A 25,134-nucleotide genomic window follows, 5' to 3' on the forward strand; every position below is an offset into this window, starting at 1 on the left:
GTTCGTGTGATAAACTGAATGAAATAAAATTAAGATATTTCAACCTTACCACAAGGGCACTATTTAGTTGCAGACTCGGAGTAAATATGAGCTTTTGATAATTTATATTTCTGCCTAGTATATTCTAGCAGTGCATCAACTAATACTCCTTGGAAGGATAACAGGAGTTAAGACATATGCTATTTTATATGTTACCAAAACGTATAAAACAACGTTTTGAGGATTTAAATCCACCCTCTTCTTCAGGTGCAAAAGTAATTAGTACATAAACAGGAAAGAAAGAATGAAGAAAAATACGTCTTAATGTGTGAATAAAATTAGTATAAGTACAGATTTGCATGCATCGGTGACTTCTCCCCACAAATTATGATTAGTAATTAAATATTTTTGTAAACAATGAAATGGTTTAAAACGTAATTGAAGAGCAGCAGCGAGCGCAGCAGTGGAACACCATTGTTTTATTTAACAACCAAAGATTTAATTATTGTGGTGTATAAGCTACTTTCATGTACAATAATCTTTCCTTGGAAAACAATTTAGGGAAACAAAGAACTGTTTCTTTGTAAATGAAGTTAGTCTCAGATAAGGATTATTTTGAGAAGATTAACAGACTTAGCGTAAGCACAAGGAGCGGGAAAGGCTTAACACAATTCGCAGATTATTCTGCGAAACCGCAGTCTGTATAGTATTTAGCGTTGATAATCTCGGTCCGCCAGTTAGATTGCACAATTTCCGGTTTAAGTTATATCGAATATGTTGGTTTAATAAGATTGCATGCAGTATATCACATGTATATGCAGTATATGAATTTAATAGACACAATAATATCTAATTAAGATTCTTTATAGTTATAAATGATATGGCTCATTTATTTAATATATATATATATATATATAATATATATATATATATATATATATATATATATATATATATATTTATATAAATATATAATATATATATAAAATACGAATTTAAGAGAAGATGTTTTAATGAACAAATTTACATAGCATTCTGTGTATTCTTTGAAAAGATTGTTTCAAAGCTGGTGAAAGTGGAAGTGGATTGTTTGCCAAACAAACCGGAAGTAATTAACTTGGAACGTTATCAATCATGAGTGTTGCGGCAGATATAGCACATATATGTGCTTTCTTATCAATTTTGACGTTATAACTTAATTTTGTGATTTTGTGTTAAGACACGCAAATAGAAAAGTAATGAAAATAAACAAATGGGACATGAAACATGAACATGAGTGATACGTGACGTGGCGACTGGAAGTGTAATCTGTTATCTCTCTATTAGTGATATCATATCAGACGAGAGGATCTGTAGACCCCTCAGTATACGATCTGATCTGTGACTACAACTCAGTTTTATTACTCACAACTCACAGTAAGTTTTAATGCTAATCATATAAATTTTTTAAGTTTCCTTTCCAGAATAACTAACAATCTATCTAGAATGAAGCTTTTAGTTTTATTAATGACAGTTATAGGTTACACATACAAAAGGTGAGCGTACAACAAGATTTTTGGGTATTAATCTTGGGTATTCAACAAAATACACCTAAATGCAACTTATAAATAAGTAATTCAAAAGTTTTACAAAATATAATTGCATCACAATGACTAAAGTTCGTTACGTATGCTACGTAACATTAGTAATTACAGCACACATTTTGACTGTGAACGAGATAATGGAGAATTGTGACGACAGTTCAATAAGTACAGGCACTGCTTTGTCGTAATAAGTCCAATGATACTCAGTTCCCGTCATTTGGTAGAAAAAGCAATTTGTAATCTTTGCATACACACTTTAAGAAACACTATAAGGAAAAAGTGTGGAACATATATATATATATATATATATATATATATATATATATAACATATTTCAAGTATATATGTATAAATTAGAATTCTTAAAAGTAAAACCCGTCAGTTGGTAAGCAAATTATCTGGAAAGAACGTAGGCTCACGCGATTAGGGAAAACATTTAAAATCAAATGAAAGTGAGAAATCCAAAAGAAATTGAATAAAAAACGAACATTCCTCGGGGATAATGGTTTTGAGTGGATCTGTGATGTTGGCAACACTGACGAAGACAGCGCCCCCTGACGCTCGTGAGACGATGGAACCCAGTCAAGGCGTTAGTCCTCAGGTGTGAGATACCAGTACATAACACTTAAACCAATTATTTATAATGCATAGGGATGCTGGTTCGGGTGGTGTCTGTGATGTTGGCGACACTGGTGGAGACACAGCTCCCCGACGCCAGTACATAACACTTAAACTAATTAATTATAATGCATAGGGATGCTGGTTCGGGTGGTGATGTCTGTGATGTTGGCGACACTGGTGGAGACGCAGCTCCCCAACGCCAGTACATAAGACTTAAACTAATTAATTATAATGCATAGGGATGCTGGTTCGGATGGTGATGTCTGTGATGTTGGCGACACTGGTGAAGACGGAACCCCCTGACGCCTGTGAGACCATGGAACCCAGTCACGGCGGCAGTCCTCAGGTTTAAGATACTAGTACATAATTATTATATTGTAAATAATGTTTAAACCTTATTTACATAATGGCATTAGTTGTTAAATATATTAACTATAATATTGTTAAATACCTACTGCAAAATACCATACTACTGCGAAATATATTCCAACCGAAAAATTTTTCTTCCTGTGTTTACTATCTATTATTCAAAAATTGGTGTAAAATAAGTAATAATTACGTATTCCTTCATATCGAAACTCATAGAACGCTCGGTCAGAAAATCTCAGTCAACAACCATAACACTCGGTTCTGTAGCTTTATATACAAGAAAACTTGTGAAAGGATATCGTTCAGTCCCATCGTAGCCTCGATAATTATCCGCCATTTATCGTCCTGCGACAAGGACTCTTCATACGACAGAGGCTCCACCTGAATAGATTTCGCAAAATACAAATTTGTGCAGCTCTTCCCGGGTAATGTTAGCGTAGAGGAGTATCCTGTTCTCTGAGGATTTATCATTCAATTCGTGTAACAACCCTTGTATGACAAGCTCTTCCAACAAACGTTCTCTCTAGAATAAGATCAGACTTTTCTTTAAATAAAAAGTTTATTAAAAAAGACCATTGCAGTCGATAGGAGGTACACATTCATTTAATAAGTTTAAATTTATATAAAAGACCTTTCACCATCAAAGATGTCTTCGTCACGTGAGAACTATATGTTCAGAATAGGTTTTCCCAAACCACTTATCATTGGCTGTGATTTTAATTTGGATTTCTCTCAAACAACCATAATTAGTTAATTTAAACATTTGTTGCCTTCTAAACAATCTAGAGGTCGTTTTTAAAGGAATTTGAATTTTCTGACCATTCAAAGCATACTACAAACAATGTAAAATCTTTAATATAGACTCAAATCTTGCGCCCAGGAAGAAACTAAAACACTCAGTCAATATTGTTCAAAAATTTTATTGGACATAAAAGATTTCTGATCCCGTTAAAACCGCATATAGCTTCTAGTGCAAAAGTTTCATAATTTTGTGTCCCTCTATTTTACACTTTCAAAATTTTTGAAAGATTTGTTTTTCTGTTATTACAATATCATACATTTTAGCACAAACACCTCTGGTTGTTTTTAGCGTCAACAATTGCAGAATTATATATTAAAAATAAATTATCAAATCAATTGTCAAAGACGGTAGAGTGTATATTGCAATTAAATTAAGTTAAAACATCTGGAACATAAACATACATTTTCATTTCATTTGTCAAAAGTGCAACTTAATGGGCTTTGACAATACAAAATGAAATTATGCTCCTTGACAAGGATATTGATGAATTAAGGAATATGTGAAATTTCTTTTCAAATAACAACGGTGACCACGGTGGCATAGTGATAGAATAATTGTATTATACCAGCAATAAAAAGTGTTCTTTTCGTTGTTCTAGGAGATTACTTTCTATTTAGTTGACGATCTGGCATGCTACAGGAAGGACCTCCGCCATTCACATTCTACCTGCACAAGGACACGATAATGAGCCGGTTATCAGCGCACTTCGCTATCCTGGGCAGTGAGAGCCAGCACTTCACGGGGTTCATGGTGCAGGCGCGAGACGACGCCTCAGGGTTGCCGGTCGGGCAGTTCGACACAGGGTGTCTCGACATCAACACCATGAACTGCTTCGGCGGTTTCGCGGTAGGGTAATTATGTGGCCTTTATATTTACATCACATGTGTCTACTACAGGTTATGAGAACGTATATTTGCAATAATAATATTCTCTTTCTTGTGTAACGACAACGTAAAAACTGTTATTGCGATCGAGAATTAGCTATTATATATATATATATATATATATATATGTGTGTGTGTGTGTGTGTGTGTGTGTGTGTGTGTGTGTGTGTGTGTGTGTGTGTGTGTGTGGTGTGTGTGTGTGTGTGTGTGTGTGTGTGTGTGTGTGTGTGTGTGTGTGTGTACTTAACATAATGATTGTTTAATGTTTTTTTTTTTTACTATGGAATATGGAAGGATTAAGAAGTAAACATGATTATTTCCGGGCAATTCCCATCGTTCGGTGATTAAATTTGCTCCACATTTCGAGATCTATATTTTATATCTGCCACAGGGGGATAACCAACCTCACACAAGACTACAATCTAGTAATCTGGGTTACAATAAAAAATCATACCAGAGCGTTACGACACGTATAAGTAAGGAATCACAACAAAGGTGTGTGTCAACTCCATGCACAAAACACTATATCTAGAACAAGCAGCTATGAACTAAAAAGTTAATTATTGAAAACGAACCAAATAATACTGTAGGTCTGCGCTGAACGACCAACCAATAAAAAACTGCCCAGTGCTTTTTTAAAGGACTACCTCATTAGTCACTTTACTGACACGGATCCTTTTGAATCTTAAACTTAAGTGGTACATCACACGAATAATAATATGAGTTAGTAGGTAACTATATATATACATAATAGTAACTGTACGGGGCAGAAGTTAAAAATTAATAATCGGAGGACCAATTATGAGAATAAAAATAAAACAATGTGCAGAATGGCGGGAAAGTGGGCAGGTAACAAGAGGTGAGAGGAGAATACAACACAAGTGATGGAGTTTTAACAGTACCTTGGAAAACTCGCTGTGTGTAGAGATCCACAGGGGGAAGCAGCAACGACAGGAGTGCTTAGGCGCGACGTAATTGGCGCGTAGCGAACGGGGCGTCACCGCTGGCGGCCGCGGTAGAACGACGAATAATCCGCACTGGACACTGTCTTCTCCACTAATACCCTGAAATTACCTCCAAAGGAGTGTGGGAGGAGGATGGTAATGCACATTAAAGAAAAACCACTTGAAAACAAAGTCAATACGAAAGGGTCGAGCACAAAGAGTGACCCACGAACTGTAGAGCTACATGGTCTCCGGCCGATGATTCCACTCAGAATGCCGGGAAGCGGCTCGCTCCAGGGGACGCTATCGCCCTGGTTGGTTAGAGGGGTATCTGCTATTCGCCGAACGGGCAGCAGTCGCAAAGCGGAAGAGCGCCCAGAATACTTCAAGGACAGGACCCTTTAAGATATCAGGGGGTGTGGCGCTGATTGGAACAGCGGACGACTGATTTGGGACCACGCTCCCTCTCTCTCTTATACCTAAATGCGTCTGGGCTAGATTATGCTTATCTATATTAAATTAAATATTGAACATACCGGCGGCTTTGAATCATCAGGATTCAACAAATCAAAGTGGCATGATCGAGAAAGAACATGAGAAATAAAGCTAAAGACTAACATCTTAAACTAGGTCTTAACTATCTATCCTAAAGTGTTGAGATAGACTTAAGCTATTGGTGACAAGAACGGCAGCAGGAACACTTTGACTGCCGGGCGTGTGAAGGTACCTTGGGGGGTCTTGAGTTCTACCACACGCACTACACTGTCACGTCCAGGGAAAAGCTTAGTTATTCTAGCGAGGGGCCAACACAGCGAGGGAGAGTCTTGTTGGACCAATACTAGATCGCCAACTTGTAAATTTCGGGAGGGCCGCTCCCACTTAAGTCTTTGCTGGAGGGAATGGAGGTACTCCCTGCTCCAGCGTTTCCACACTCGCTGGGAGAAAGCCTGCACTAGCTGCCAATGAGCCAGCCTGTTATCCGGCAAATCTGCAAGGTTGCGTTCGGGCACAGCCACTAGCGGCGCTCCAATCAGGAAGTGCCCCGGAGTGAGAGGTTGTAAATCGTTGGGGTCACTGGAGAGCGCAGTAAGCGGGCGGGAATTCAACATTGCTTCCACCTGGCAAGTGAGGGTGGTAAATTGGGCAAGAGTGGGAACATAGGTGCCCAGAACTCTTTTCAAGTGAAATTTGGCGCTCTTAATGGCGCTTTCCCAGAGGCCGCCATGGTGGGGAGCTGCAGGGGGGTTAAAATGAAAGTTAATTTTCTGGCCGAGGGAAAATTGGTGAATTTGGAGCTTGCCAGAGGAAGTGATTAGTTGCTGTAAAGAGTTTTTCTCGCACCAACAAAGTTTGTACCACAGTCACTATAGATGTCGGTACATAGGCCTCTACGTGAAACAAAACGTGTGAGTGCGGCTATAAATGCGTCCGTGGACAGATCAGTGGCGACTTCTATATGTACAGACTTAGTCACTAGGCACACAAAGAGACAGATGTAAGCTTTAGTGTGTCGGATAGAGCGGAGGTTGTGAATCTTGACGTTGAAGGGACCACCATAGTCAATGCCTGTCGACAAGAAAGGTCGAGCGGGAATTATGCGGACTTTGGGTAGATCACCCATGAGAGGGAACAAAGGCTTGGGTCTTTGTTTAAAGCAAGGGAGGCATTGAAAAATGCGCGAGCGCACCACACTACGAGCAGAGAGAATCCAGACATGCTGGGCTAAAAGGGACATGGTTAATTGAACCCCTGAATGTAAGTTTTGTAGGTGAGTGTGGTCTATTAGTAAGTTAACAACATGGTGAGATTTAGGCAAAATACAGGGGTGGCGCACTTCTTCCGTCAAGTCAGCAAGCTTTAGTCGACCACCAACACGGAGGAGTCCTTCAGCATCAATGAAGGGAGCAAGGCGCTGTAGCTTGATGGAGCAGTTCTTGTTGTCTCGAAGGGCTGCCAGGTCATCAGGAAAAGATTCTCGTTGAACTAATTGGAAGAGGCGAAGTTGAGCAGCTCGCACCTCGACGACAGAAAGAGGACCCACATGATGTTCTTGCCGGCGGCTATGAGAGACGAACCGGAGGAGATACGCCAACACATGGAGCAGCTTGGTCCAGGAGGAGAAACGAGTGAGTAGATCCCAAGGAGGCTGGGAGGCTGCAACGAAGACGGACAGCGGAACGGGCTTCAACTCGTCCAAGGAAGAATCATCGAGCGGAGAAAAACTGGAAGTGGGCCAATCTGGAGGAGGTAGTTGCAGCCACAAGGGTCCGTGCCACCAAAGAGTGTGATGAACAAGTTCCGAAGGGAGGATCCCACGAGAAGCACAGTCTGCAGGGTTGTCAGCACTAGACACATGACGCCAAGAAGAGGGAGGAATGAGCTCTTGGATTTGAGCTACACGATTCGCTACATACGTTTTGAGGCGGTAAGGGAGAGTATGTATCCAGGACAGAGTCACAGTCGAATCACACCACAAAGTTGTAGAGTCAATACTTAATACACTGGAATACTGAGACTGTACATAATGAACTAAATTAGCCAGGAGGTGAGCCGCGCACAACTCTAATCGCGGCAAAGTTACTCGTTTTAGCGGGGCAGCACGAGTTTTTGAAATTATTTGGGTCACACTCACTTCACTATCAGTGTTTATGCACCTTATATACACAACAGCGGCGTAACCGGTCTCGGATGCGTCCGAGAAACCATGTAGTTCACATGAGCTAGAGGGGGTGGCCATTATCGGCCGAGGGATCGACACTTCAACAATGTTTTTTAAGTCGATCACAAAGTCTCGCCATTTTAGCGCGAAATCCGGAGACAAGGGTTCATCCCAAGATACACCGGAAGTCCACAACACTTGCATGAAGCGCTTTGCTATCATTATGCAAGGGGACAAAAAACCGCACGGGTCGTAAATCCGAGCGATCAGACTTAGCACTTTCCGCTTAGTCGGGGCATCACATGTGAAGTTGAGGTTATATTTTAAAACAGTCTGTCACAGGTGACCAATGGATACCTAAGATGGAGAACAGAGGGTCCGACGAAGGTTGAAGAAACACAGGGGATTCTTGATGAGAGGCAGGCAATGGTTGAAGTAATTTTGGGCAATTAGAAACCCATTTCCTCAGTTCAAAGCCGCCTAAGCGGAGAAGCTCGATCAGCTGATGTTGAAGTTGGAGAGCTTCGTCTTCAGTGGACGCTCCGGCTATCAAATCGTCCACATAGCTATGGTGTTTCAGAATGTGAGCTGCCTGAGGGAAATTGGAACCTTCATCTTGTGTCAATTGTCGGAGAGTTTTTTATGGCGAGGTAGGGGTGAACAGTTCATACCATACGTCACCGTGGTCAGCTGGTAAGTAGAGAGCGGAAGGGAGGGGTTTTCACGCCAAAGGATGAGCTGAAACCTTTGGTCGTCTGGATGAATCTTAATTTGGCGGTACATCTGCCGGATGTCGCACGAAAAAACAAAATTTTTCAGCCGGAAGTGGAGAAGGATATCACAAATATTATTTTGTAACTTTGGACCGGTGGTGAGAAGTACGTCGTTGAGGGATAGGCCTGAGCCGGTTCTTGGCACTGGCGTCAAAAACAACACGAAGCTTGGTAGTGCTACTATACTCTTTCACTACCCCATGATGTGGGAGAAAATAATGCGGAGCAGATAAATCAGGATGGGGAAGACATTTCATGTGTCCGAGCGCCTCGTACTCGGTCATGAACTCGATATAGAGCGCCTTCAGGGGGGAGTTATTTCTGGCGTGGATCCGCCTCTCCATAGACTCCAGGCGATGAGCGGCGGTTGACCTTGACGTTCCCAATTTAGTGTGGGCGAGGTTGTCAACAAAGGGAAGCTTGACTACATAGCGACCTTCCGAGTCACGTGTATGCGATGTCTCAAACAGTTTATCACACGCGATTTCTTCTTCCGATTTTTTACTACAGATCGGAAGTTCTTCCTGTGTCCAAAATCGTTGAAGGGAGGAGTGGAGGTCAGTATCTGTGGTCGAGAGGAGAGAGATGGCGAGATTAGAGGTTCTTTGCGCGGTAGAGAGACACGGCGCACTTCCAACAATCACATATCCAAAAATAGTGCCAAGAGCAGAAGGCATATTCGCCCCGAGAGAGTGTCGCTCATTGGTAAGCAGTTGAGGGAAGAGAGAGTTGCCGATGAGGACATCGATTGGACCAGGCTTGCCAAAGGTCGGGTCCGCGAGAACAAAAGATTTTGTTCGCATGAGTACTTCCGGGTTAAGTTCTACCCGCGGAAGTTTCGAGAGAGATTTTTTCCAGTACATGGAAGGAATGGTTTTGGGCAATTAAGTGTCCCGATAATGTTTCAAGATTGAGATCTAGTGACCCTCTGGTGTTAGTCATGTTTTGGGCTAACCCAATGACAGTGAGGTTAGAAGGCTGGCGACGTGAGCCTAACAGCTGAGCAGCACGCTCAGAAACAAAGTCGGACATACTGCCAGAATCCAATAAGGCGCGGAAAATATATGACTGGCCATTGTGGGCAGTGAGTTTGACCAGTGCTGTACAGAGCAGCACGGTGCTTGTTTCAGTGAGAGAGGTGGAGCGCGCGGCACAAGTCAGTGTTGTGTTGGCAGCTAGCGGGGGGGGGGGGTAGAGGCGCAGTTGGGGCGGAAGAGCTAGGCCCTATCGGCGCTGTTATTAAAGTGCAGAAGCGAATGGTGTTTCCTGTGGCAAGTCGAACATGTGTTCTTGGATCTGCACTCTTTAATCGGATGATTTCCCAAGCATGAAATGCACCGCTGGTTACCTTTAACGAGGTTGTACCGCTCATTAGGAGACTTGTCCTTAAACAGAGGACATTGGTAAATTTTGTGCCCAGATTTCCGGCAACAAAAACAAAGAGCTTCGTAGTTTGAATTAATTTTAGCGTCAGTAGCTAACAAATTCATTTGCTTGGGGGAGGCGAAACTGAACACGCTTTTCAACCCTCGGTCTGGAAGAGGTAGACAGTATTTTCGTCTCAGAGTGGGTGTGAAGGCTAGCGTCTTCAATCTGGGAGCATTCCAGATTTAAAAATGTTATAATCTCCGTGACCTTGGGGAGGGAATGCGGAGCGGCGCCAGGCTCTCTTTGGGACTCACGATACTGTTTCCAATTTCTGGACAGTTTTGCTGTCAAGTTTGCGCAACAAGTGAGCTGACAATAGAGGATTATCAGAGGCGATATCACAGTCCAGGGCTTTCAAGGACTCTGAATGTTCATAAAATGTTGTTATGAACGCTCTAAGTTGTTTAGCATTGTTGCTAGCGACCTGCGGGCATGTCAAGTATATAATTTAGATGGAGAGTAGTGAGGCGGCGTATGTTATGATATCTGTCCCGCAACAACTGATAAGCAATGAAGGTAATTGGCGGGGGTGAGATTGAGCGACTTCACTAAGTTCAGAGGTTCGCCTTCCAATATGCTCAGTAAATACTGGAACTTAGCGACGTTAGAGAGTGAAGCACTGCGGTGTACTGTAGTGTCAAACAGGTTGATAAATGAAATCCATTTCATAGGAGAACCATCAAACGTCTGTAAGTTTAATTTAGGCAACTTGACTCCAGTTACCGTCGTGGGGAACAACGCGGGATGATCAGAATGTGATGAGGACGCGGGAGTTGTGGGTTCAGTGACAAGATGAACCTCGATCAAGCTAGAAATAGCGACATATAGGTCGTTAACCTCATCCTGATCTTTGGAAAGAGTATCTTGATCCGCTGCTTCACTGTCACCTTCGATGACACGTTGAAGGTTAAGTTCAAAGTCCGCGCGTTTCTTCTTTAGTTCCGCGAACACTGTGTTTAATTGTCTGATTTGAACTGGTGTCAAAGGTGGAGCGCTGGTAGTGATTTTCGTGACGGTTTCGTTAAGAGAAGCAAAACGAGATTTGATAAGATCTGTTGATTTACGATAAGTTTCGTATTTGAATTCCTTGGGAGCCATTGTGATATCGAAAGGGGCAAAGCAGTTTTACAAATGAGAATTACCAAAGGTTTCCCGATAGTGCCACAAAACAATAAAATGAGACAATTAACAAAGATAATTTAAAAAACAATGGAGGGATACCGTAATGTAAACAAATCAATGTAAGCGAAAGGGGGAACAAGTTAAGTTGAGATAAGACAAAATTAGATTACATTAAGTGCCGGTATGTTCCACCTAAGCTACCTTAATAGCTAATCTAAGTACCAATGTTATGTAACCCTAAGGCGAGAAAATATTTTAAATGGAGCAATTATTAGTAAAAATAATATAAGAGAGACAGTGATAATTGTTATTAAACAATTAAGTAACCCGTGAGAGATATCCTAATTTAATCAGGTTGATAAAGAGACACAATGTAGAGAACGGTGAATGAACCTTTTAAAATAAAATTGACAAAATACAATGGAGTGTAGAGAAATAAGTAGCTAATATGTAGGTTAGAGATAAGAAATGTTGCTTTCAATAATTTGGCAAGAGTACACCATAGAATTGACCTACAATCACCAATACTATCGATCAGAGAGTTAATCTAACACTTCTTAACATAATTTACGCTAGAACATGAAACAACAATGATATAATTGAAATGAAAAGGAGAGCAAATCAGTTCAAGTTAAATCTTAAATTGACATGAGAACTTAGAATGGCAATTAATTGGTTGCTTATTTAACAAGTAAATTACAATGGAACAAAGCGAAATGTTATTCAATAGCAAATTGAATAGTGAGCAATATATTGCTTTAGAAACAATTACAAGGAACAATTAAATTTCCACTAGCACAAAGTTACATTAATGGAATGGAGAATTATTGTGAGTTAATTAATACTATCAAAGAAAGAGTGGTCAATTAACTAAACCAGATATTGCCCTGTTGTTAACTAAATACATTACTAGTATATTACTAATGTGAGAGAGAGTATGGGTGGACTCGTGTCCGAGTCTCTATTCAGAGATATAAACAGAGTTCCGTTACGGCGAGAGAAATGCAGTATCAAAAAACCGGTACAGCTGACTGCAGCGGAGGCCGTGCATTCAAGTATCGATCGGGCCATCAGCTGTTGAGGGGCGGTCGTAAAATTAGACTGCCTACGGACAATTACGTAATAGTTGTTGACGTCAACGATCCAGTTGCGCGAGAGAAGAAACAATGTTACCAGTACAACACGTTCGCAGCGCCACCATACAAGCCGGTAGCGTCGGTACGGCAGATTCAAAATGGCGTAACGACGCCTGTTACAAATAATTAATTACAACACAAATTACTGTAATCTACAGGACTGATTCACAATCATCCGGCCCGGAGGACCAAAAATGTACGGGGCAGAAGTTTAAAAATTAATAATCGGAGGACCAATTATGAAGAATAAAAATAAAACAATGTGCAGAATGGCGGGAAAGTGGGCAGGTAACAAGAGGTGAGAGGAGAATACAACACAAGTGATGGAGTTTTAACAGTACCTTGGAAAACTCGCTGTGTGTAGAGATCCACAGGGGGAAGCAGCAACGACAGGAGTGCTTAGGCGCGACGTAATTGGCGCGCGTAGCGAACGGGCGTCACCGCTGGCGGCCGCGGTAGAACGACGAATAATCCGCACTGGACACTGTCTTCTCCACTAATACCCTGAAATTACCTCCAAAGGAGTGTGGGAGGAGGATGGTAATGCACATTAAAGAAAAACACTTGAAAACAAAGTCAATACGAAAGGGTCGAGCACAAAGAGTGACCCACGAACTGTAGAGCTACATGGTCTCCGGCCGATGATTCCACTCAGAATGCCGGGAAGCGGCTCGCTCCAGGGGACGCTATCGCCCTGGTTGGTTAGAGGGGTATCTGCTATTCGCCGAACGGGCAGCAGTCGCAAAGCGGAAGAGCGCCCAGAATACTTCAAGGACAGGACCCTTTAAGATATCAGGGGGTGTGGCGCTGATTGGAACAGCGGACGACTGATTTGGGACCACGCTCCCTCTCTCTCTTATACCTAAATGCGTCTGGGCTAGATTATGCTTATCTATATTAAATTAAATATTGAAACAGTAACAATACAAGAAAAACAAATAGTAAGACCAATAATATTTCAGAATATTTTGTTAATTATAGAGGAACTTCAACTCTCTATTATTATTTTAATAAAATACAATATATTATTAATTTAAGATCATTATAAAATAAAAAAAATATGAGCAATATTATTAAACCAACATATTTTTGTATAAATAAAGCAAAACTATAACGCACCACTCTAAATATTTTCAGTGATATACATTGAACCTTTACTTGGAATTCATGATTTCTTATACTCCATGCTTAACACTTTAGTCTGGAACTATTCTGCATAATAAGCCGATTCCTGTATTAATGTTTCATGTAGCACATAGTCGAGAATGCCTGTTTACATCGGTAGTTCATTGGAAAAGGTAGTAATACTTTCATTGCCCTTATCGCTGTATATTTTGCAGTCTTTACGTGCTGTTAGCCTAAATTATACGATGTTCTCACCAATAAAAACGTTTTTCATTATGCCACTGCTTTTCAGGTGTAAAAGCTAACCTTGTTCCTCTTTTGAGGGACTTTGTATCTTTTCTTTTTTCCGGGAAGCAGAACGGATTTCTAATCCAAACTTGATTAGGATCTGGCTCGGGAAAAGTATTTCCTAAAGGTGGTTGCTTATTTTTGAAGTGGTTCAATGATGTTTTCCTTTATTTTATTGGTTAAGAAGGTTCTACAAAACTTTCAAAGTAGGGAAATTGGTAAAAAAGCATTTATCGACCCTTTTCCCGACAACTGACACTTTTTAACCATGACACTAACTTTACTCTTAATCTTGAACACGTCTATACATACCAAGCTGTCCGCGGACAATTTGTTGGGAACCACTGATCTAGATGAAAAAATAAGCCCAACCTCGTCATCATACCAAACCTTGGAACGAAGTGTTTTCTTGCATCACGGAACAAAGGAAAATGTCCGGAAAAAAGTGATTATAACATTATTTATTCGAATAATACGTATTCAACCACACTTGCTGAACATAATATTACTGACAGATGCAACAAACTAGACACAAGTTATATCTGATTATTTTGTTGGATTAATTGTAGAATTTCCCAACAGCATATAGCGAACTCACACCATCAGAGCAGACGAGTTTAGTACCAGGTGGCGCTTCACACGGGCATTGAACTGTTTCGAACTGTTTAAATGTTTGACTGCCTCAGGAAACCTGTTGATTAGTCTGACGCGAAGTTCTCACAAACACGCCGTTACAAGCAACCGGTCGGTTGTTTCTAAATCTTAAATCGTAGTAGTGGTCGTTCTTACTTTGAATGGTATAATATTAGAAATTGTAGCACATGAACTACTAATACGTCGAGGCAAGGCAAAAGCTTCATGTAAGCTCCTGAAAGCCTTTGTGTAAAGTTTGTTTTTGATAAGTAAAGTTTGAGAAAGTTCCAGCGTTTTCCCGAACACTTGCCATTTTAGGATAGTAAAAAAACACCAGAAAACTCTAAATTTCGAGACCTGCAATAGAATCTCTTTTTCAGATAAATAAATAAGTAAACTAACACATAAATACAATCTGGGATGAAATAAATCGACGCATAAATCATGACTCACAACAAATATATGTGTTAATGGTGTGTACAATATGTATAAAACATGCACTTAATCACTGAGCTGATATGGAATATGTGTACTTGCAATAACCAAGTAGCGTAAATAACCACTCGGTTGTCTTTCGTTGCCCAATCAATACTTATTGATTTCCTCACTAAACTGATTGAAAGGATAATGCGTTTTTATACATTTACTACCATTATATGTTAAAAATAGAGAAATAAACATAGTAGCCTGCATAATCATTATTTAACTTATTTTTCAGAATTTAGATGTTCCGCGTGTACCTTTAATTGATGTGGCCAGTCTATAGTACGTTTTAAATCAACTAATGATCCCATTACGAATTATATAAAAGTAATGTAAGTTTTGAGATGGTTTATATATATATATATATATATATATATATATTATATATATATATATATATATATATATATATATATATATATATACCATCCTCTTTGATGTCTTGGGACATATATTAAATACTTATTTTTTTGACTTTTTTTACCCAAGATAATGAATCACTCCAATATCGTCCAATCATGTTAATTTTGAATTTTAAGTGTAAGAACTGATGCAAATCACTTTTAAAAGTAATCACAACATATTCAATCCAGTACGATGTTTTTATTAGTAGTCAATTTCCTTACGCTACTGCATCGCAGTAAAAGAGTCCCTTTACCTTATATTTATTGTACCGTCCGAAGACCATAATACAGAGAGATCCTAGAATGGCTTAGTATGGGTTTAGTTTTGTATGTATAAAGTTTTAGCCCTTTGCTTTTATTACAAGGGCATCACGTACTTATATGTTGTTCTGTAGTGCTGCATCTGAATGTCTAGTTTATCGTTTTGAATAATATATTAATGACAGTAGGATTACATTGAGCATTAATTTCAGATCGTCGTATTTAATTTTTTTCCTAATTTTTATCAGTGCTGTGTTCATATCAATAATGTACCCCAAGTAGATCCCTGTGGGACACCACATGTGACAGGTTTGCTGACATCAGCCATAAAGCACTGCTGTCCCCACTCATGTATGATCCTATCTACGGAAGAATCTCAGTGGAAACTTCTATGATCTTCAATTCAATAAAGTTTAGTTAAAAGAGTCAAAAGCCTTGAAGAAGTCAAACAAGACCAAAAACATTGCATTGTCGCGGATCGATGGCAACCTGGATATCACCTGGTGCTTGCAGTAACTTAGTTTCAGTATTGTGATACAACCTAAATACAGCCTGAAATAAAGATGAGTATGTAGTTTTACTAAAGATACTGAGAAATTTTACAATGCACTAACCATTCAAGACTCTCAGACAGAGCATGCAACAAAATGCTGATGGGACTGAGACTTTGCAGAAACGCATGGTGACCTTGTTTAGAAAACGCATTACAGCACAATATACCTGGAGCTTAACCAGGATATCATCGAAGTAGGGAAATGTATTATCCAATCCTGAAAGCAAGTCGTCAATGAAACATTTTAATATAGCTGGACCTTAACCAGGATATCATCGAAGTAAGGATATACATTGTCTAATCCTGAAAGCAAATCGTCAATGAAACTTTGGAATATAACAGGAGATTAACCAGGATATAATCGAAGTAGGGAAATACATTGTCCAGTACTTGAAAGAAAATCCTAAATAAAATGTTGGAATATAGCAGGAGCTTAACCAAGGATATCATCGAAGTAGGGAAATACATTGCCCAATCCTCAATGCAAATCGTCAATGAAATTTTGGAAAGTAGCCGGAGCTACTTAAAGGTACTCTTAAGAGTGTTATAAGTTTTTAAACAAGCGTAGACGTTTCGTCTACGTTTACAGTAACTGTTGATAAGCCGGTGCTAGGTCAAACTTAGCAAAAATATTTTTATTGTTAAACTTTGAAATAGCTGGAATAGATGAAATATATATTTAAAATTGCCTTAAAATCTCCACAAATACTTATTTTACCATTGCTTTTTTAAGAAACAACAATTAGTGTTGACATCTCCGATACCTTAACTAGTTCTAAAAGTAACTATTTCACTATGTTGTTAATTCCTCTTCTACAGGTGACTGTAAAGCACAAGGTAAAGGACGTGCTCTTCAGTAAGCTGGCTTGTGATTATAGCCAATTGTTAACCAAATTGGAGTTTCCTTATAGCACCCCAATGAATTAAAAAGTACATTGGAAAATTCTTTTTCAAATGGTGAACATGCTCTTGAGCCTTTTTTAGATCGACATTGTAAGGTTTTGTAAGGTTGGTTTAGTTTAGATTAAGGTTGTGAAATATTATAATGTATAGTGAGTAAGGGCTGCTGTGAGAGGATTTAATAATAGGTTAGATTGGCAATACAACACCCTCAAATGAACCAACACATATTTTATTCGTGACAACATCTCATTAAATTGATTAAAATTTTAATTAACAATTGATAACGTCAACCGACATATTAAGCACAAATTTTAATACCTTAATACTTTGAAGACATGTTTAATATAAATTTACATTTTCGAAATTGTGAACATTTCTTTTCATTATATTAGGTACAGGTACCTTGAAATTGTAAATGATTAATGAACCCTGATATATATTACTAAGATCATAAAGTTACTTACATTTTATTGCACTTGACACTTATTACGCCTAAAGATATTTTTTCCCGCACACGAACACAAGCACTGGCACTCCCGAACGTCGCTTTTCGAATTCCCGTCCTCGAATTCCTCCTCTTCTCCTTGTTGTTAAGTTTTGATGTTGTTCTCCCACCAGCTCATTGACCACGCCTCTGCCAAATCTCTCTATCATATTGGTGAGTACCAATTTTTCATATCAGCATGGCTGTCCCTTACATCGTCGCACGGTTTTTAGAAATAAGCATTTCTGCTGCTTAAACAAGCATTTCCTGTTTGCTCATCATCGGTGTCAGGGCGGATGTGCGTATCCACTTACATCCGGAGGATGTTTGTCTCGAATTGTAATACAAGACTTCCTTTCCAGCAACCATCTGTACATTGATTCTATGAATTTTGTTACACTAATAATTACGTATGTCTTACATTCCCCTGGCTTAATGACGATTCTACCTACGAATCGTACTTACAGTCTAATTTAGGTTATCCATTGGGTAGTCACGTTCATGTACTGTAGGCTTCAGAAATTTGATTTTGATGTTGTTAATGTGGATGAAGTAGAGGTCTATAAAAATAAGTAGTGTTAATATAGAAGTCCAGGCTAATAAAATGTACAAAATGAGTTCCGTGTTGTTTACTATGATGTTGACGTCGTGTTTTAGCTGGAAGTTGTGTTGTCTTTGTAGATTGTGAACGAAGCAGGTGAATGCGCAGGTAGCTCGGAGAGTAGGTAGTGTTGTTGTGTTGAGAATGCTGTGTAGACACCTTCCTCGTTGTCTACCAAGTCATGTATTTGGTGTTCTATCGCAATGTCACAACACCATTCGAAGAAATCTCCGACGAACGTGAGCGATCTTCTGTTTCTATCAGGTTGTTGTCTTTGGATGAATGGGAGGTGTTCTGCTACCATTTGTTGATGTATGAGGGTTTCTAATGTGGTAAGGTTGTTCTGTATCTTGCAATTGGTTTGGGAGTTGTTGAGGTTTTTTAGGGCAGAAATTTAGAGAGGGTTCATTTTTAGGTAAATTTTGCTGTGTGTTGAAAGGAATTTTGTATATGATAGGGATGGAACTGATATAAGGTAGTGTCTGAGGCATTGGAGTAAAGTACGCTCCTGTGAAGATTTGTACTAGAGGCTTATTGGGTTCTCCTATGTTGTGGGTTGATGTGCTGGCAAAGGTGGTCGAAAGAGGCATCGCAAGTACTGTGAGTAGTAGTAGGAATAGTGCTGTGAAGACCATCTGTTTCGTGGGTGGTCGGGATCGGTTAGAGTGCTGTAGACTGGTGTCTTGTAGATTGGTGTCTTGTAGACTGGTGTCTCAGGTTGTAGTTGGATTTTTGGTGTCGAAATACTAAACCTTAATATCTACAGGTTACATATACATTTTAGGTTAATATTTTATAATTAATACATATTTATGCCTAAGGTTTTTATTTTACAGAAATCTTTTAATGACCTCTCGATGGTGTGTCGTATTTCCCAAGCTCTATGTAATAATATTTACTAAGCATCTTAATCTCTAGTGTTCTGAAATGAGGTTCGAAATTATTTTAATTTATTATACTACAAAACGATACTACGCACCTTTGTTTCTGAGGAATATGTAATATCCCTTCTTTGTGCTTATTGTCCATAGTCATTATTATGATCATAATATATGTTGCCAAATCAGGGCTGTATAGTTTGTTAATGAGCAATATCGCCGTGCTAATACATACTATGTTAAAGATATGTTACTTTTCTTCAATGTTATATTAGCTATGCAATATTTAAACATGTCATATAAGTCATTTACATGTCATATATTGAAGTATTTGTTTATCCTAGGATTATATAATATAGAACATCTATGACTCTTTCTTTGAGATGCATCACAGGAAAATTGAGTCCTTGTAGGGTATAATTATTATGTTAACATTGTTATCTACTAACTTAAATAAATATGATATATGTAGTACACTTTATCATATTTTATATTCCTTATTACTAGGCGATATATACACGTATCCCTCAGGTAAGTATAATATGTACGTTGTGTCAAGTTAGAGTAAGTTTTGTTATTGTAGTAAACGAGTACGTGGGAAACATGACTTGCATACTAAGCCGTCTGAACCACCAGGGCCCTTGGCGACCCAGACCGCTGGCACAAGGCAATGCCCCTAGTCATAGTCACAACACAGTCGGTGTAGTATAGCGTGGGAAGTTAGTTGAATTAGCAGAAAACTTATCTGCCTGGGAGACATACCAGAGTCAAGGTCAAGTCTTACTAGCCAGTCTAAGTACGGTTATCGTGGGTTACAGACAGAGCCTTGTGTCGTGTCGTGTGTGCTGTGTTAGTGTCCTGTGTTTTGGGATTACCTATACCAATATCTTTGGTACGTCTAACCTATCACTTAATCACTAAATTACACTAAAATTACATTAAAATACAAAGTCAGGTGTTTTAATTTTCTAAATCTTTTATGTCTTTATTCTCTATCGTTTTCCGACACAACATCGAGATTTTTATATACATTTTTATTTCTGTTAGACTTACTTCAGTGACTCTCAAAGTTATATAACGTTATAACGAATCATTCAAACCGTAATCAAGTTAACCGGTCTCTCAACTTCTGGAGTATAATACCTATTCTTTAAAGCGATTCTTGCATGACTATGTAGTAGCTTTTTCCCCTCATATTTTAGGAAAGTATTGCGAAGATAGATCACTGACTGTGGTTTGCCGTAATGGCAAAGTGACTTGCTATGTTATTAATATATTACGGGCGTGTCTTCGCAAGCTGAAAGAAATCCCGTGTAACTTAGGCCTATACGGGTGAAGTCGCATATTCTATACGTTGATATAGTTTGTAAGTAGTATAGCTTATTTTTGCTTAGTAGTTGTATTAAGCGTAAATGACGTATTTATACGTGTCTTTCAGTTTGCCTTTTCACTCTCTTAAAATTTTACTACAAGGCAGTGAGTGCACAGTGATATTATTGCTCAAGTCCCTTCATATTTGTCTTATATTCTATTATAGAATAATTTCATTCTAGCAACATGTATTGGTTGTTCTGTTAACCTTCCCCCTGTGGTAAATTTCTACTGCATATGTCACTTCGTTAATTTTTTTCTTGACAACGAAAGGACCTCTAAATGGTGTTTGGAATTTACTATATTTTTTTGTATGGTCTTTCGGGAAATGGACCAAGACTTCATCACCGGGGTTTAAATCCAAATGAGTTTTGTCACGGTCAAAGTATTTCTTTTGCGCTTCCTGGGCTTTTTTCATGATTTTCGGCATATCTTTTCGTATTTGCTCTAAAATTTCTATATTTTCCAACACCATTTTTTCGGGATTAACCTGTAAATATATCCAATCAGATGGTAAGTTAGCTTCGTAACCAAACATGAGGTAGTGCGGTGTGTAGCCTGTTGAAATGTTTACAGACGTGTTGTAGGCAAATGTAACTATTTTTACATATTTTCAACAAGTTTAGGGGTTTTCCACATCGTAATGAGATATTGCCTTGATTAGCGTGTGGTTGTATTTTTCAACCGCACCTTGTACTTGTGACATATAAGCAGCGCCTGGCCTTTGTTCAATCCCGAGTGCATTTAGTAACTGTTTAATTACAGAATTCATAAAGTGTGTTCCTCTGTCATGATTAATAATTCTAGGAAATCCAAATGTGCAGAATAGATTTAATAATTTTTGCGCTACCGTGTTCGCATCTGCATTTCTACAAGGGGTTGCAAATGCCATTCTATTGCATGCATCGGTTGCAACTAGGATATATTTGTAACCATTACTTTGTGTAATATTACCTACAAAGTCAATTGTTTTTCTGTCAAAGGGCTTTATGGAGGGTGTAATAGGTTGTAGTAGGCCGTAATTTTTGTTAGTTTTTGGCCTACGTAGTTGACATTCTTCTCAAGTTTTTGTATATTGGAGGATATCACGGTACATATTCGGCCAGTGATATCGTAATTTTATTTTTGAAACTGTTTTGTAATGTGATGTGTCCACCCGTGTAGGGATTGTCATGGGATATTTTTAATATTTCTTGTGTTTGTTTCTGGGGTACAGCCAATAAGTTTCTAGTTTCTCGTCCGTTGAAAGTTTTGAAATATAACAATCCATCTATTTCTTCGTAATGTCTTGAAGCCCGTCTGATTTTTTTATTTACCGCCTCAGGTGAGGTCATAGCAAGGCGTATTTGTTTCTAATAACTGTCTTGAGCTTGTAGTAGGGGTAGATTTGTCTGTATTAAAGTATTGACGGTTAAACACACGTTCGTGAATTCTTCATCCAAAGGTTGTTCTAAAGGATTTCTGCTTAATGCGTCTGCTAACACGTTTGTAGCGCCACGTTTATGTTTTACTACAATGTCGTAGACTGTTAATGACAGTGCTAATCTGTTTAATCTAGTGGAAGTGTGCTTAAAATTTTTATAAAACTGTAATGCGGCACAGTCCGTATAAACTGTAGTTTGTCTACCAAGCGTGAATTCTCTGAAGTAGTTCACAGCATTTCTGTAACGCATTTGGGTATTTGAATATTTTTTTGACATGTAATAAATTGGGTACATTCTATTATTTTCTTCATCTAACTGTACTAACGCTGCTCCGCATCCATTCAAACTGCTATCTACATAAATTTATGCTTCCCTGTTGTCCTTCCAATGTGATAGTAATGATGGGTTTGTTAAAATTTGTTTAATTTTTATAAAAGCCTGTTCTCATAGATCCGTCCATTTAAATGCTATGTTTTTATTTGAATCTTTTATTATCTCAGTAAGGGGTTGTGCTATTTTGGCATAATTTTCTATGAATCTGCGAAAGAATCCTGAGCCTCCTAAGAATTGTCTATCTTGCCTTACACAAGTTGGTCTTTTAAATTCGGTGATAGCTTCTACTGACTGTTTTTGGGGTAAAATGCCTTCCCCTGATACCTCGTGTCCTAAAATGTTTACACTTTTGTAGAGAAATTTACACTTTTTTGTATTTGGTTTTAAATTAGCTTTTTCTAGTTCCTCTAATATAGTTTCTAAATTATGTAAGTCATTTTCAAATGAGTCACCATAACAAATTAGGTCATCCACGTAACAGATCACTTTATTATAAAGGTGACGGTTTAATATCGCATTCAAGGCTTTACTAAATAATGTGGTTGAAGTTTTAAAGTCCCATCGGGAGTCGGCAGAACTGTAGAAGTCTATCGGGTGTTTTTATGGCTAGGATATGCCTATCTTCTTTCCTAACCTCCATGGAATAAAATGCATTTTTAAGGTCTAATTTTGTAAATGTGTGCGCTTTGTTCAAAGAGCTTAAAACCAGGTTTACTGAAGGAATGGGGTGGGCATCTGTTTTCAACTGTGCATTGACCTTCCTGAGATCCGCTACCATTCTGTTGCTTCCATCTTTATTTTTGAAAAAATACTGGGCTTGCATATTCAGTGTAATCCTGACATTCGTCTAATATTTTTGCTTGTACTAATTCGTCCAATAATTTGTTAAATTTTTCCCTTTCTGTTTTACTCTGCCTATACGGTGGTGAGTTTACAGGTTTCGTATTCGGTTTTAATTCGAGTTTAACAGGAGGTATGTTTTGCAGGAGTTAAATCGATTACCTTTGTTGTAAATATGTGTCTGTATTTTTGTAAAACGTCAAGGACTTTTTTGTGTTCTTGGAGGGTTAAATGTGGTGAGATATCAAATACTATGCCGTCCTTATCTGTCAATATTGTTTTTTCTGTATCACTTGTAGTGGGATGGTGTTCCAGGGTAGGCTCTGGTTCAAGAGTTGGGTAATGTATATCTCCTATCGTAGAATGTGCGGGTATCCTTTTTGGGAAATTTGATGCATTATAAATATTTACAATTGAATCTGTACCATCTTCCCCTTCTGAAAGATATGCATGACATTTCTTTATTATTCTTAGATTACTATCTGTTTCGATGGCTGTTCGAGACTATATACCTTTTAAGAGCTAATCCTAATGTGCTGATGTGGTGCTAAAATTATGTCTTGTGGGGCTGTTACATCTGTTATTTGCTGTACTTCTAACTCCTGTGTGTTTTTAAATTCTTGATGTCTAACTGCCACTGTTCATTCATAGGTATTATATGTTCAATCTGATATTTGGTAATTTTTATTGTTTTATTTTTATAGTTTAACTCCACTCAGTTCTGAAATAGGAATATGTTTCCTACCAATATAGGGCTGTTTAGATCAGGTGCCACATAAAACGTGTCTTCAAGTATTACTTTGCCAATTTTTATGGCGTTCTTTGTTGAACCCAAAATTGTTAATGGTATACCGTTAGCCAATATCAACGAGGGTATGTTGCTAGTATTTAATTTTGTTTCACAAACTAGGTCTGCTCTAATAATGTTTGTGTTACATCCTGTATCTATAATGCAGGGTACTGGATGTCGAGGGTTTGTGGTCAAGGCTACATCTATTGTTAGGACAGGTATCTTCTTCGTGGTTTTATTTTCGTAATTAAATATGAGTTCATAAATATCCTCTAATAATAATTTTTTATTTTTCCTCGGTTTGTGTATCCTGTCTTGCGTTATTTCTTACAAGTTAGCACAATCTATCATATTCTGTTTCTTCTGTTGCTCTATGTGATTTAAAATCTGTATAGTGTCTATCTCATAATACATCTAAAAAATAGGTAAGTGTTGGCTCCTTCTCTCCCTGTATTTTGTATTCTTAAATCAATTGTAGACTCTGGGTTTGTGCTAATGGAGTGAAAGCATCTGTGAAACTTTTAGCAAGTTGATCCCATTGTATGGCTTCCCCTCGTTGTTTTTGCTTGTAGTGTTTGAACCAAGTGTGCTTGATAAATGTGCTGGGAATAAATTAACTTTAGTGTTGTCTGTCCATCTGTTTGAAGTTGCTGCCACTAGGAATTTGTCTAAAAAATCTTGTGGATTTTCACTCTGGAGACCTGTGTAAGTCCCAGCTGATATTAGTGGTATGTTTTCCCCCATGGTTGCTGTGTTAGTTTCTGTCAGGTAGTGAGAGTGCCTCGTAATGTTGTGCTAAAGTTGGAGGTGCTTGTGTTTTGATGTCCGCCTCAGGGTTATGTACTACAGGGTGGAGCGCGATAATTTGCTTTTTGCACTGCACTGCAGGCTGTGGCGGCACTGTTGGTCGAAGAGAGGGGAGAGTGGGCGTGGCTTATAGTGGCTGATGGGAGATTTGTATTCCTCCGCGTTCCAGTTGCCATCATGCAGTGGACACGAAAAGAGAGGTCGTTTTGTGTAGAAGCGTATTTTTCAAATGCCCACTCGATCATTGCAGTGCAGCGTGCTTTTCGTTTACAATTCGCTGTTCCCCCATGCGGCCATGTTCCTGGTTGGCAATCAATTGTAAATTGGGTAACTGCATTCAGAACAGCAGGGAATGTGTCATGTGTACGAAGGGGACCTCAGAGAAGGATTACAACACCGGAAAACATCGATAGAGTTAGAGCAGCAGTACTGCAATCTCCAAAACGCTCTGCTCGGAAGCAATCACTTGCTTTTGGCATTTCAAGACGTTCCCTCCACCGGATTCTTCATGATGAACTGAGATTTCACCCGTATAAAATGTGCGAGGTCCATCAATTGTCAGCACGGGACTATTTGACACGGCGTACTTCTTGTGAAGACATGCTTGCAACTATACCGCGTGACGCAATTGTGTTCTTTTAATTAATCTGATGAGG

The 25,134-nt window shown here is 38.8% G+C and overlaps 1 protein-coding gene across 1 annotated transcript in view; it reads left to right on the forward strand.

Moving 5' to 3' along the window:
• The first annotated feature begins 1,261 nt into the window (after nucleotides 1–1,261).
• LOC124365190 (putative ferric-chelate reductase 1 homolog) overlaps nucleotides 1,262–25,134 on the forward strand; it is a 32,867-nt gene continuing 8,994 nt past the window's right edge. The window contains exons 1-3 of the mRNA XM_046821145.1: nucleotides 1,262–1,395; nucleotides 2,423–2,529; nucleotides 3,994–4,200. Of these exons, the coding sequence (XP_046677101.1) occupies nucleotides 2,425–2,529; nucleotides 3,994–4,200 (312 nt within the window). The 5' untranslated portion in view covers nucleotides 1,262–1,395; nucleotides 2,423–2,424. The remainder of the gene's footprint in view (nucleotides 1,396–2,422; nucleotides 2,530–3,993; nucleotides 4,201–25,134) is intronic.

Source organism: Homalodisca vitripennis, chromosome 6 (assembly GCF_021130785.1).
Source record: "Homalodisca vitripennis isolate AUS2020 chromosome 6, UT_GWSS_2.1, whole genome shotgun sequence".
NCBI lineage: Eukaryota > Metazoa > Arthropoda > Insecta > Hemiptera > Cicadellidae > Homalodisca > Homalodisca vitripennis.